Source organism: Pipra filicauda, unplaced genomic scaffold (assembly GCF_003945595.2).
Source record: "Pipra filicauda isolate LSUMZ 115617 unplaced genomic scaffold, ASM394559v2 scaffold256_size1097316_pilon, whole genome shotgun sequence".
Classification (NCBI taxonomy): Eukaryota; Metazoa; Chordata; class Aves; order Passeriformes; family Pipridae; genus Pipra; species Pipra filicauda.
In genome coordinates this window covers 29,889-44,646 of record NW_024104372.1, presented here as the reverse complement: position 1 = coordinate 44,646, position 14,758 = coordinate 29,889, and the positions used below count along the sequence as shown (strand labels likewise).

General features: G+C 43.9%; 2 protein-coding genes across 5 annotated transcripts in view; one reads left to right on the top strand and one right to left on the bottom strand.

Moving 5' to 3' along the window:
- The window catches only part of ATG10 (autophagy related 10), a 68,659-nt gene extending 61,722 nt beyond the window's left edge, over positions 1–6,937 (top strand). Inside the window, exons 6-9 of one of the 4 annotated variants that reach the window (XR_005563819.1) lie at positions 2,927–3,024; positions 3,297–3,416; positions 3,579–3,665; positions 3,762–6,937. Coding sequence is in view for 2 of the 4 variants with exons in the window: in XM_039382114.1 (XP_039238048.1) it covers positions 2,927–3,024; positions 3,297–3,416; positions 3,572–3,590 (237 nt within the window). In the remaining 2 variants the exon portion in view is untranslated. Of the gene's footprint in view, positions 1–2,926; positions 3,025–3,296; positions 3,417–3,509; positions 3,666–3,761 lie in introns of those variants that run through there. The other 3 variants (XR_005563818.1, XM_039382116.1, XM_039382114.1) reach the window with 3 other exon arrangements.
- A 1,903-nt stretch (positions 6,938–8,840) lies between these two features.
- Positions 8,841–10,725, bottom strand: RPS23 (ribosomal protein S23). The gene is made up of 4 exons (XM_027742695.1): positions 10,630–10,725; positions 10,217–10,376; positions 9,231–9,351; positions 8,841–9,033 (listed from the first exon to the last, which is right to left on the bottom strand). The coding sequence occupies exons 1-4, from the start codon at positions 10,631–10,633 to the stop codon at positions 8,887–8,889; spliced, it is 432 nt and encodes a 143-aa protein (XP_027598496.1). The 5' UTR covers positions 10,634–10,725; the 3' UTR covers positions 8,841–8,886.
- Between the last annotated feature and the right edge of the window lie 4,033 nt (positions 10,726–14,758).

The following is a 14,758-nucleotide window of genomic DNA, read 5'->3' as shown; positions in this document are numbered from 1 at the left end:
GGAATAGTGGAAGGTGTCCCTGCCTGTGGAAGAGCATGGGACTGGATGGACTTTGAGGTCTCTTCCAAACCATTCTGCGATTCTGTAATTCATTTTCAAACTGCCCAATGAAACATTTCATGTCTCTCATCCATCTCTCTCTTGCAAGTTTTTTTTTTTTTTTTTTTATCGGAGGAGTTGAGGTAACAGCTACAGGAACTGGTACAGAATGTCTTTACACATCTAGAAGTCACCTAGTAAAGAAGTCTTTCTACAGAAAATAAATGAAACAACATTTTGGGCTTTCAAACTCAACAGAATTAGTTCCTGCCTTTAAAAATATTCATTTCCTATCAAAGCTGGGTCAGACTCAGAGGGATATGCAGATATGTGATGGACTCCAGCATGCAGTGCTGAACAAGCAGAGTTATGAATCATCCTCACAGGTAGATAGATCCAAAATCATAGACAGATCCAGGAGAATAATGCTGCTGATTTCAGATAAACTGTCTGTCAGTGTATTACTGCCCAGAAGAGTTGTGGGCAACCTGCAAATGAGTTCTTGCAGTACAGTGCAGAGAATACTTGTGGGAATGGAGTTGTAGCACCCTACACTGCTACATCACCGATTGGAAAAAGATTAATTGTAAACTAAAAATGGGAGGATTCTTTTATACTGTTTGTACTGGGGTTTTTTTTTGCATAAAGTCCCAGTAGGACTTTATAGTTTTCATGTGTCTGGCCCACAGATCAGCGTAGATGAAGGGTATTATTGCTGCCCTAGTATTTTGCCCAGGATACATTTCACTGCATGTGGAGTGTCATAGTTCCACCAGCTGACTGCAGTAGGTACTAAATATGCTCATGAAGCTGATGCAGCACAAACTTTTGTTCATTTTCACATTTTTTATGGTGTTTGGGAAGGACTTGGGGTTCATCCCTCTGCAGACACCCAACCCTCTCTCAGGGCAGTAATTAATGGCACTTTGAGTGGCAGTTGCCTGTCCAGGTGTTGTATAATAACGAGCCCTGGCTGGTCAAGCCCGGACCAAACCTGAGCAGGCTCTGCAGCCTGTTACCAATTCTGAAATCATCCAGGGCTTTGATAACTCCTGCATTTTTATTGGCACCTGCCCAGTGTTTCCTCCTCAGCGCTGCTGTGTCAGTGATTTAACCTTGAGCGTACATTAAAGCCTCGCGGGGTTGCCATTATGTACAGGATTTGGAATTCAGGATTTGACTGAATCAGAGCTGATGCTCTCAGAGTGTTTCCCTGGTGCTCAACAAGCTCTTCTTCCCTGCCTCAGCCTTTTCCCTTTTTAGAGGCTCCTCCTTAATGGGTCTTGGCTCAGTATTTCTTTTAAACTCCTGTGCTTTTGTGGTTTTCCTGTCAGTGTGTGACATTTTCCTGTCTTTGGAATAGCATAGAACTCTTGAGTTTGGGAGTTTTTTCAGTGTCACTGTTGTCAAGTTGTGAGAGGAGGAAGAACTGAAAGAAGAAAGATGTAGAATGTAAATTTAATAAGCTGTTTTGAAAAGTCAAGTCAACCTCCATGTGTCACTCACTAGTGATTTGCTGAAGCAAGAAGTGCAAGATGGAATCAAATACGAGGGGGCAGGTTGGGCTAACTTCAGGATTAATATTCAGCTTTGGGAATTATCTTTATGCCTTGTTCAGAGTGCTAAATCACTTAAAGCTCAGGTTACATTCTTTGTTCTTTTTGGGCGTGTGTGCTGCCTTTTTACACTCTTTCTTTGTGTAAGGGAATTTGCTGACATTTTTGCACAATTTTTTTTTCCCTTTGCTTAACAGTTTTGTAAATATTGTCAACTATATATATTTTTTTTATCTTTAAGAAATACCATTGGCACAATCTATATATTCTCTGGAATTATTTGGAGACCTAAGCTGGTTTGAGCTAGGAGATAATGAAAAGGATTTTTTAATTCAAACTAGCAGTTTTTCTCAATGGAAAACTGCATCAACAATTCACTTTTACCAACAGTAGATGGTAGTATTCTTGTGCAGATTATTTGTTTGAGGTGTAAAACAAAGCTTTTTGAATATTATTTTTTTGTATATCCTGAAACTTCTTGAAGTTTTTTTCTCTTAGACATAAAATGATTGATCCTCACGAGTATATTTTCAGCATAAGAACCAAATGTCCTTCATCTGTAATAGTTTAATTGTTAATAGTATCAATAGTTCAGTAGTTAATAGTATTAAAGGTGCCCTACCTGCTGAAGATGACAGGTTAGGATTTGGGTTTTGTTTCTAGGCAAGGGGTTGGAGAAGGATTCTCTCCTGTGTGGCACAAAGACTTTGCATCTTCTGTGCCAGAAATTTACTATGTGCTAAGGTAAAATGCCACCACAGAACTCAGGGAGTTTGGCTGCAGCTGGACAAGGGAAATCTGTGCCAGAGGATAAATGTAATATAGATAAAAAATTAAAAATAAAAATATATATGTAATAAAAAAATTACATATATAAAAATAAAAAATACTTCCCAGCACCAGTCTGAGAAGACACAAGGGCTCAAGGTTGTTGAAGTGCTTTTCTACTGAGAGGATTGGTTTTATGTATTACACTTGATCAGACCCTCGTTTACACAGTAGCTTTGCCTCCTTGCATTCAGGCAATGCTGCTTCAGTAACTTGAGTCACTTTTGCAAACCACTGCATGTTAACTAAAATAGTGGCACATTCTGGTTGGTGATCTTATTTCCCTTTTAAGAGTGAAGAATATATATTAATTAGTGTACAATATATATAGTATATCTTAATTTGTCATGATGATCAGTGGAAGAGCAATGTGGGTTAGATTCTGAAGTGAGAAAAGGTGCATCAGGGATTAATTGGACCCTGCTCTGTCTTTTCCAAATGCATGTGGTGTGTATTTTCTGGTTTTTTCCTTCTATAATAAAGCAGCTGATCTTCCTTCCTAGGAGCACCCCATCCTTGGGCAGCCCTTTTTTGTTCTGCACCCCTGCAGAACTAATGAATTCATCTCCACTGTGCTGACTGGCCCATGGAAACACAACAGGTGAGAAGCACAACAGGTGAGAGGCACTGCTGGGCCTTGCAAGGCTTTGTGCAGTGCAGGTAAAGTAAATCAGCTGAGGAGTGAAAACGGCCAAAACAATCTCCTTGGTCTAAAAGTTTCTGTGTTGTCACAAAAAGTTAAAATATATTTGCTATTGATAAAGTGAAGGAAGTAATCTGAAGTTATGACTGTTGAGTCTGTCTGCAATTCAGAAAAAGTTGGAATAATATATTTATGATGCTTCTTTGTGTTTTTGTTTTTTTTTTCCCTAGGCACAAAAATTACATTATTCTGTGGCTCAGTACTGTAGGCCCAGTTGTGGGTCTCAGTGTGCCTCTGAGTTATGCAAAAGTAGCACCTGAGCAGAATTCAAGCACTGATTCAGCTGAAAGGTAAGAGAAAATGAAACCACCTTTTCCTCTCCCATCCTCCTGTTAGAAAGATCTGATGGATAACTGCCAGAACCATTACCTTCTCCTTTGGAGCTCTTGGGCCAGTTCACTTCCAGGACTCACCTTCCACTATTTTGCTTACCTTCCTTATTTTGCAATGAGAATTTGTGCTGAGAGAGAAGTGCTTGGACATTGCTGACACCCTCTGTGAATGCCAGGAGGCCCCTGATGTCCTGTGGTCTTCCTCAGGTGTGTGAAAGTGCTGTTGGTGGTGTGATCTGGCATAACTGCTGCAAGGATTTCAATTTAATCTCTTTTTTTTTGTGATTGATGTTTCCTCTCCAGAGCTCTGAACTGAAGGACAGGTGATGGTGAGCTGCTGCAGGCTCCCCTCGGGGTGAAGTCAAAGGGATCCTTCCTGGCTGGTAGACAATGCCAGTGTGGAAACAATTGTTCATGGCTCTTTCTTTGGCAAGAAGTGGCCACTGATTACAGTGGAAGACTTAATTGTTGGCTGCAGTTGTGGCAACACCTCTGCAGCACCACCAAGACCTGAACTCCTTTGAGACTGCATTGGCCCTTGAAGTCATTTTTCTACCACCTCCTGTGCTTGTGGCCTTGGAGAGGCTGCACAGAGAGGCACAAGCCTGTGGTTCCTTGATACAGGGTGGAGTTGCTGGGTTTGGATCTACTAAAAACTATCTCTAGAAAACCTGTGAGGTGGCAAATGCAAAACATACACAGCAAAGTGCCTGTGGGACGTGGTGTGAGCTTGTGGCACCCAGTGCATGGGCTGAGACTGCTTCACCTGGGAACCACCTTCTGCACCACAGCCTGAGGGATGGACCCCCTCATGTCCCACACCACACAAAATCCTCATCCTGGGACTGAGAAACACTTCTCTGAGAATATTGCAGGGAACAAACAGGATCGGGATTGTAACAAACAGGGAACTTGGAGCCTCCCTGTGAGTGAGCACCTTCAGTTCTGGAGTTCAGGTGGCTGATGCAGCTGTGTGGGAACATCTGGCTCTTCCATGGCCTGCAGAGGAAGCTCTGCCATTCCCTGTGGGAGTGACTGTTCCACTCAATTAGTGTTTCTCATTGTACTCCTGGCTGTTCACAGGTTTATTCCCTACCCTGCTGTTTGGGGAGTTGCATGGTGGTGCTGTCACTGAAAACCACATTGCAAGTAACTTCCACACAACCCATCCTGGCATCTCTTCCCATCCCATTTTATTTGTAGTGTAAAACAGAGCCCTGGGATGGAACCACAGGTTTTACTTTACATGTTCAGCAATGTGTCACTTGCAGCCAGAGCCCGATGTGTGCCACATGAGGGCTGGGAACCTGGTATGCATCAGGTTCCAGATTCTAAGCTTTAAACTTACATCATGTGTCTTTATTGGACAAGAAATACAGAGTGCAGTCTGTAAAATTCCATTGGTGTGGAATTCTTTTGCCAGCCATTTGGAACTAATAATGAAAGCACATCATTTATCTTGTTCTGGATCATTACAACCTGAAAAAGCCATTTTTCCATGTGAGATTTATAAAATGCAGCCAACAGCTAAGTTGCTTTTTTAACACTTCTGATAACACATGCTTGGTAATTGCATCAGTGGCCCACTTTTAAATTTCAGCGAGACTTAGACAGGAGGAAAAACCAACAAAACCCAGATAACAGCAGTTTTAAGAGCTGTTAAATGTTCTTCCGTGCTCTGTGATCTTCATTTGTGATACCCTGGAACAGAGGAGTGGGAGCACCAGCCTTCAAAAAGTGGAATTTGTATATGGAGGGAAGTAAATATTTTTTCTTTTACATGGAAAAAGTCTCAATGACCATTCTCAATGATTCTAAACCTCTTAACAGCATAAACAACAAGGTAACAGAGCAATGTCATCAGCAGCAGCAATGCTTCTCTGAAATTTCCCTAGAAAACCAAAATTCAGCTCAGTTACAGATACACTGAGCTTAGACAGAGGAAGAAATACAGGATAACATAAATATTTGTGATTGAGAAGAGATCCTGTTTGGATGTCTCCTTTTTAATGGCTGAAGTAGGTAATTGGTAGGTAGGGACCCAATTTACCCTTTTACATTTATGCTTTGATGACTTAGGATATTTTCAACAGAATTTTTGTGTACCAAAATTCTGATTTTTTAAATTTTTTTAAATCAAGTGAATTGTGGCACTGTTTTGTGATTTTACGTAGCAAATCTGCTGAATATTCTTACATCTGAACTTGGGTTTTGTCTACATGCATTATCTGCTTATGAAGAGAAAATTTCCAGTTCCAGAGAGTTTTGTACATTTGCTCAGTTGCTCATCTTTGCTAATCTGGGAAGATACATTGAGAACCTTTGCTTCTGGGGACTTCTTTTAAGAGAACAGACTCTTGTAACCCTTGGTTACAGGAATCAGCAAGAATTATTATTTTTATGTATTCACTTAAGCCAAAAAATGTGCTTTCCTGTGTAATGCAGCTGCTCACTTACCTATATAATCCTTAATTTGTGTCAGCATGACCAGGTAAGAATTCAACCTCCTGCCAGGAGGTTTGAGGTTGGTTGGTTTTGGTTACTAACAGGAACATTCCTTTCCATGCAGTAAATGTTAAACTAGTTAGTTACAGCTAAGTACAGTGATGTAATCAATTCTTGTTGCAACTCCATGAATTTCACCAAAACTGTCTTAGTAACTTTTTTTCCTCCCTGTTTGCTGTGGTGATGGTTTCATGAGTTTGTTTGGACATCTGTGTTTATATTACACACATGTAAATTCAATTCCAGCACAAAGAAAGGATGTTTGCTCTTCCCTCTGAATGGTGAACTTAAAATTGTTTCCTCAAAAATTCTCTCTTCTAGAGAACAGTGTGTGTATGAGTATCTGTGCCTGTTTTTAGTAACATGGGCTTTAAAAGTGTTTCACTGAGTTTAGAGTATTTCTTAGCAGTAAATTCTTACCACCTAGAATTAAAAAAAAACCTACCTGAAGCTCACAGCTGCAAAACTAACCCTATATTAAGTGCTCAGGAAGGTGTCATACCTGTTATCTCTGTGTTCTGGATTATATTAAAATCTTAAAAAATCCTGAACCATGAGAAATCTTTCTCTCCACTACTTCAGAGCTTGTTGTAGGTGTCACCTACTGAAGATGAATTCAGCTTAAGGCAAGATAGGATTTTACTGCTGTGTTTGAGCAGAGGATGGATTTAGAGGACACCTTCTTTTTCTTCAAGCCCGTTGGAAAACTGCATCTTTTTCCTGCAGTAATGTTATCTTTCAGTCAGGTGTTGCTAGTGTCAAATGATTATCCAACTGCTTTATTATTAGAAAATATTAATTAGCTTTGCTGATGAAGAAGGAATGGGGACAGCGGTGTCTATTGCATGAGTTGCTTGTCTTCTCTGATCTTTATGGATGGATTCCTCTCCGTTTTAGAGGATATGGGTTATGTAACACATATTTATTAGGCCTAAAACCCCTCTAATAGTGACGTGATGATGAAGTTTTGCTCAGCTCGTTTTCCTCTGACTTCTTTCTGCGGTGTCCAGACAACACAACTTATTCCTGAGCACTGAAACAATCACAGAATCCCAGGCTAGTTTGGGTTGGAAGAGACCTTAAAACTCATCCAGTCCCACCCCCTTCCATGGGCAGGGACACCTCCCACTATCCTAGGTTTCTCCAAGCCCTGTCCAACCTGGCCTTGGACACTTCCAGGGATGGGGCAGCCACAGCTTCTCTGGGCAACCTGTGCCAGGGCCTCCCCACCCTCACAGGGAAGAATTCCTTCCAATATCCCATCTAATCCTGCCCTCTGACAGTTGGAAGCCATTCCCCTTTGTCCTGTCACTCCAGGCCCTTGTAAACAGTCTCCATGTTCCTTAGCCACTTTAGGCACTGTAAGGTCACCCCAAAGCTTCTGTTCTCCAGGCTGAACACTCCCAACTCTCCCAGCCTTTCCTCACGACAGAGCTGCTCCATCCCTCTCATCATCTTGGTGCCTCCTCTGGACTCACTCCAGCAGCTCCATGTCCTTGCTGTGCTGGGCCCCCAGGGCTGGAGGCAGCTCTGCAGGTGGGGTTTCACCTGAGGGGGCAGGGGGGCAGAATCCCTCCCTGCCCTGCTGCCCCCGCTGTGGGATCAGCCCAGGGCATGGGGGGGTTCTGTGCTGGGCTGTGTCCAGCCTTTCCCCCACCAGCACCAAGGAAACCTTCCAGCTGGAAAACTCGTCTTTGTGGCTGTGGCTCCACAGGGCATGAGAGCTGGATTTGGTTGAATTTTGTTAAAAAAAAAAAAAAAAAGACCAAAATTCAACCAAACCTGTGCTCTTCTCTTCCCTGTTCCTGCCCCAGGATTCCAGGTGAGTTCACCCCAAAACCTCTCTTTCCTCTGTGGAGCTGCAGTTTGGGTGTGCACATGGTGAATTTCCCGATTTTGAAGATTTCCTTTGTTCCAAGTCCACAACTTTTTTAGCTCAAACCTTTTTCGGTTTTGGCTTTTCCCCTCCTTGTACCAGTCGCGACATCTAGTGGCGACATGACATCATGACAGCGCCCGACTTTGGGAAGCTGCTCTAGCTCCCTTTGAATCTTCCTCTTTGGAAGAAGGGTTGACAGTGACCATCCTGTTCCCCCCGCCAAGGAATTTTACTGGCAGCCCTTTTGCTACACAAATGTCAGCAAAGACCCTGAACCTGTTCTTAGATTGTTACTCCATTTTCATGGAAGTTATTGAATTTTCATATAAATTTCTATATAAATGAACACTAATTGAAGCAATTGAACCTTTTGGTTAATACACAGATGAACTGTGATGGCAACAACGGAATTGTTCACTGACTTCAGTCACATATTTTGAGGCTTTACTGCACTGAAAAAAAACCCCAAAAATGGTTTTTATGTATTTTGTCTAAGTAAGAAGGCAGAAAGCCCAGCTCACGACACCCAACTGACTGCACAGCAGTAGCATGTTGAGAGTGCACTGAATGGGTGCCTTCAAATCGGGCAGCCTTGCCTAAAAACCCCCGTTAATTTGTGCTCAACACTGGGCGCAATTGTGTGGGCCAAGGCTGGATGTGTGATTCAATAATCCCTTCAGGACTCAAACCTAGCAAGTTCTGTCTCTGTTCACACCAGGGACCAGAACTGCTGCCACCTAGCACTCCCAGTGACCACTGTCGATGTGGGGAAGGCTCACATTTTTCACAATTATGCATTAAAATTCATGGAGTTTCTCCTCCCCATCAGCTTGCTCCAAGGGATGTTTTGATTCCTGATGAATTCAGTAGTCCCAGAGAAACATCAGGGTTTGGGGTGGGTTTTTTTGGCCAGATGTAGAAATAAATGTAAATTTGGTTTCTATGGGTAGAGTTTTATGACTGCCTCCAGCCCCCCTCAGTAAGAAGCACAGAAGTCATTCAGAACAAAGGATTTTTTATTGACCATCTTGTCAAGACATGGGTTTATGATCTTGGTCTCTCCTTCTTGCCCTTGTACAACGCCAGCAGGGACACATTGGCCACCTTGACCACCTTGAAGCGGACCCCTGGGATGTCCCCAACGGCATGGCCCTTGCGCCCGAACCCAGCCACCAGCACCTCATCGTTCTCCTGCAAAAACCAAAACCGGGGCATGGGGAGCACAAATATCAGATCCATGCACAAATCTGGGATTAACCACCCTCAATTTGGGCTATGCTCCACACTGCCCTTGCCTAACCACCCCAGATCAAACTTGCACACATGAAATGAGAATTAGCAGAGTCTTTTTATTTTCCACTGCAAAATACAACTTCTAAATTAATTACCTCAATGAAGTTCAGGCAGCCATCATTGGGGACAAAGGCTGTGATTTTTTTGCCGTTCTTAATCAGCTGGACCCTGACACATTTCCTGATGGCAGAGTTGGGCTGCTTGGCTTCTACTCCACTGCAATGGAAATAAGTCAGAAAAACCCCATGTTTGATGGACCAGAAGGTTTGTTACACACCCACAAGTTACTGTTTTCCTTTGTGTTCAGTGTAAGCTGATTCTGTAACTTCAGAAACTCTGAGCTGGTTAGAGCCACTCAATATATGAATATAGAATATTTAATGACTATATAAAAATTCCATGTATCATTATATAATGTATTATCTATAATAAATATATTTAACATATATCAATATATAGACCACCACTTCCTATGCAGAGTAAAATTTTAATCACCTACAGACTAATACTAATTCAGTAAAATCCTGAAAAAGCATAAAAGAGGGGAAAACCTCCCAAAAACTAGAAAACACTGGTCAAAAAAGAGAGCACTTGCAGCATCCCCATGAGGCTTCAAATTATTAAAGGCAAAAAAATCTCCCAAAAGTAGGTAGGATCTTTGACACAAGACATGCAGTTTTTCTTAATGTTGTGCCAAACCCCTGATTTTTCTCAATTTATGAAAAAAGGTGCTTTTTCTTTAAGCTTTGACTAAGTTACCCATTTCCCCCCACTTCTGGGAAAATTCTAATTTTTTTCTCCAATTCTTTCCAATAAAAACATATTTTCCCCTTAATTTTTGCTTAATATCCCTATTTTTTACCAATTTTTGAAAGAAATTCCCGTTTTTTCCTCTAAACTTAAAATTAAACATAAATTAATTCTGGTTTTTCCCATCTCAGGACAGGAGCTGCATCCAGGGGGTTCTAGAGCCCCATCCCAGGGGTCTCAGCGCCCAATTCCAGGATGCTGGACCCTTATCCCAGAGACTCTGTACCCCCATCCTAGGGGCTGTGGACCCCGAGCCCGTTTGTGCACCCACACTTTCTCGAGGACGATGCCCTTAGCGTGGGAGGCGCCGCCGAAGGGGTTGGCCTTCAATGCCGTGCCCAGGTGCGCCTTCTTGTACTGCTTGTCGTGCCACTTCTGGTCGCGGCGATGGCTGCGCAGCTTCCGAGCCGTGCGGAGGCCTCGGCACTTCCCTGCAGGAGGTGAGGAGAAGGGAGGATGGTGAGGAGAAGGAGGGTGAGGCGGGCCAGGCCGTGTGACGCAGTGGCGGACATGCGGCGGGTAATGGCGGCCGCGGCCCCACCGCCCTCAGCGCTGTCCGCACAGCACCCACTCGGCTGCGGGCGGGCGGGGAGCGCAGAGCCCCGCAGACCCTCCCTGGGATCCCGCAGCCCCAAACCCAGCCCCAAGCCCGCCCGCAGCCTCGGCCTCGCTCCCCGCGCTCACCCATCCTCTCTCTGCAGCTGCCGAGCGAGAAAAGAGGGAGGAGGGTCCGCGACCGCCGCCTATAGCCGCGCCCGCTAGGACCTGCCGCGGGCTGCCCGCGCCGCGCCTGACGGAAACACGCCGACCGGCACCGTGGCGGGCGGCCTGGCCGGAGGTGGAGGCCGCGGGTTCTAGACCCAATCGGGCGGACGGGCACGATTTGCCCCTCCCTCCCCGCGGCGTTCGAGTCCCGTTTTGACTTAGAACCGGGAGAGAAAATTTTGAGACCAGTCTGAGCTTAAAAAAAAAAATCATTACTTTATCCTCGGGGGCACCTCCCTGCTTGTCATCCACACCGAGATGCACTTCTGCAGCTTATGTATAATTTGTTCCATGAATATGTGTTTACAGTCTCAGGAGTTCGCGCCTGTTCCAAAAGGCCTTATCCATATGCTGATTAATTAATTGCATGGGGCTTATCGCACATGTTCGGGATGGGGTCTCTAGTGGTCGTTTGGGATGGTACCACAGCTTGTTTTGTCCTTACTTGCTCACAAGGACGAGTCGAGGTTGGGCCTGGTTTTATCTTGTTAGCTGTACCAGGGGAACCAGTGTCCGACCCACAGAGAGGGACTGCTGATAATTGATCTCTGCCTGAAAAGACCACCATGATGTGGGAGTCAGAGTCTCCTTGCAGGTAAAAAGCAACAGGACAAGGGGAAATGTCCTCAAGTTGCACCAGGGGAGGTTTAGGTGGGATATTGGGTTGTCTATCCCTAGCACAGCTGCCCAGAGCAGGGGGAGAGTCCCTATCCCTGGAGGGACTTAAAAGCCTTGTGGACGTGGCACTTGGGGACGTGGGTTAGTGGTCGCCTTGGCAGTGCTGGGGAATGGTAGGAGTCAATGGTCTGAGAGCGCTTTTCCAGCCTAAATGACTCTATGATTATGATTTCCAGCTTTTCATAGATTCCCAGAATGGTCTGGGTTGGAAGGACCTCAGACCTATCAGTCCCACCCTCTGCCATGGGCAGGGACACTTTTCACTATCCCAGGTTGCTCCAAGCCCCATCCAACCTGGCCTTGGACACTTCCAGGGATGGGGCATCCCAGCTTAAAATGCTGCATTGCCTGTGAGTCCTCCGGTGGATCTGCACCAAAGTGAAGTCCTATAACATAAACCAGCTCATATTTACTGATTTTGAAAGTTGCTGGTAGTCCATGCTGCCAAACTGCACTAATCTGAGTCCTGAACATTCCTTCCCCTTTTTGGAATTACTGTGAAGGGACAGCAATTAGACCTTAATACATCTTTATTAAGACATCCTGTGCTCACAGCTTAAATAGAAAATACATATTTTGTGTGTTCAGGTAGGACTGGTTTTACATGCAATCTGTATAGAATAACTAATTTAAAAAAATGAAAACCACCCCCCAACACACACTCCCCTCAAAGAAAAAAAGAAACCAACCAACCCCAAACAAAAACTGTAAAGCCCACCAACAATTTTAGGAGAAAACATTACTATTATAAAGAGCAGCTCTTGAAGATGCAGTTCCAATGTCGGAATGCTGTTGCTGTTTGGTGATTTTAAAAACAAGGAAGTTTATATTGTAAAAATGCTGCAGCTTTGCTTTTCAGTGTTAGGAATATTAGGAATACTTAAAAGCTGACTGGAAGGAAGGAAAATGATGTATTTTAAACTTTATGAGGACTTTGGGGCACTTTTAAGACACCTTTTCTTCATTCCACCATGTTCTGGTTTAACCCCAGATGGTAATTAAACACCACACAGCCTCTTGCTCACTGCCCTGCCCATCCTGGTGGGATGGGGAATGAATTTGGACAAAAAAGACCTGTGGGTTGAGATAAGAGCAGTTTAATAATGGAAATAAAGTTGTTGTGGTTCTTAATAACAACAACAACAACAACAGTAATAACTATTAATAATACTAACACTAATATAATAATAACAATAACAATAATAGTTAAACACAATGGCTGAGATGTGCTGGCACAGGTGGCCACAAGACATGTCCCTGGAAGGTGTCCCTGCCCATGGCAGGGGGTTGAAACGAGGTTATCTGTGGGCAGCTGTATGGAAAAGGGCTGTTTGCTCTGGAGAACACCAGCACTGCTGGATAAGCACTTCTAAAATTAAATGTTTCAGTTGGCCAAGCAGATAAATCCACCAAAAATCCCACCACTTATCTTAAAACTCTCAGTATAATCTGATCTTCCCTGTGGGATCTGATACCTGGTGTCCTGTGGTACTGCATGACGAAAGACAGCTGAGTCCTGAACAGACTGAGCTTTTAGTTTGTGGTTTTTTGTTTGTTTGTTTGTTTTTGTTTTTGTTTTTGGTTTTTTTTGTGCAGTTTTCCCCCTGTGCCTTCCTTGAAGGTGAAGTTAAGCCTGGAGTCTGTATGGAGGTTTCTCAGACTAGGATGGAATCCTTTGGGGATATTGTGAAGGGCACAGGGAATAGAAGAGAATTAGAATCTCAGAATGATTTGGGTTGGAAGGGACCTTAAAGCCATGGGCAGGGACACCTTCCATTATCACGGGTTGCTCCAAGCCCCATCCAACCTGGGCTTGGACACTTCCAGGGATGGGGCATCCCAGCTTCTCTGAGCAACCTTTGCCAGGGCCTCCCCACCCTCACAGGGAAGCAGGAAAGAATTTTAACAGGATTAATTTCTGCATCCCACCCAAGAAGAAAGCTGAAAGGCTTTTTGGCCCAATCAGTTGCCCAGAGAGAGGATTTTGTTCGAGCTGAGAAAAGCTTTATGTTTTAAGGTGAATTTTCTGACCACGGTTCTGTTGCACTGTCAATGCTCTGTGAATACGTCTGAATCAGAGGAACAACAATGACTCAGACTGAAAAGGTGAGTGATACATTCAGTGCTGACACTTGTAAGGTGTCTGATAACTCACATGTTGCTTGAGACATGTTAATATAGAAAGCTGCTCAGCTCATGGTGGCCTGACATGTGAGCTGAAAGTGACTACAAACCACTGGAAAAGAGTTTGTGTGCCCGAAGAGCCAATGCTCACAGCCTTCACCAAGCTGTGAGCCTCCATGCTGAATATAATCACTTTGAAGTGAGTATAATTATCTTTTCTGAGAGGTAGATCCCAAAAAAAGGAGCAGTGTTTAAAGTACAGTAAGATCTTTACAGTGTTTAAAGTACAGTGGCTCCTTCTTGCTGGAGGAAATGTCTGAGCTGCCTCAGTGCTAAATGAACAACAAAGAAATGATACCTTGCTGCCTAATCATCAAAGGAGGAGTTTTGCATGAGGAGTAATCAGAAGCAAAATATCCTTGCAAAGTGAGGGGGAAAAAAAGGTGACAAACAGCAGTTTAATCCTCTTATGTGGAATACTGGCCCCTTTTAGCCTGCCATAGCCTGCCATTGTAGGCTGTAAACTTAACTGTGGTGACAGGACAAGAGGAAACGGCCTCAAGCTGTGCCAAGGGAAGGTCAGGAGGAATTTTGTCCTGGAAAGATGGTCAGGCATTGGAAGGGGCTGCTCAGGGAGTTGGGGGAGTCGCCATCCCTGAAGGTGTCCAAGGATGTGGCACTCAGTGTTCTGGGCTGGGTGACAAGGTGGTGAGCATCTTTAAGAACTGTATCAAATGTTTAATATTATTGTTGCTATTATTATTATTGGCAAGTGTCAAGAGGCAAGAAAAGACTTTTCTTTCCTTCTACCATTATTTCAGAAGATTGCTGGTGAATGATTTAGTATCAGCACCCATTGTATTAATGTATTCAACCTGCATCTCAGGAAGTCTTCTCCATGTCACCATTGGCGAATCAGAGATCAAATCAGTCCAGCAGTTTAATTACCTAGGCAGCCTCATCTCCTCGGATGGTAAGATTGATGGAGAGATAGACAACAGGTTAGAAAAGGCATAGAGAGCTTTTGGAAAGTTCCGTATAAGAGTTTGGCGAAATAAACACCTGAAGAAAAGTACAAAGATCAGTGTTTACAGAGCCATAGTGCTGTCTACTCTCTTATATGGGTCTGAATCATGGGTCATCTACCACCACCACCTGCGACTCCTACAACGCTTCCATCAACGCTGTCTCCGTACAATCCTAAACATCCACTGGTCAGATTTTGTGACCAATACATCTGTTCTAG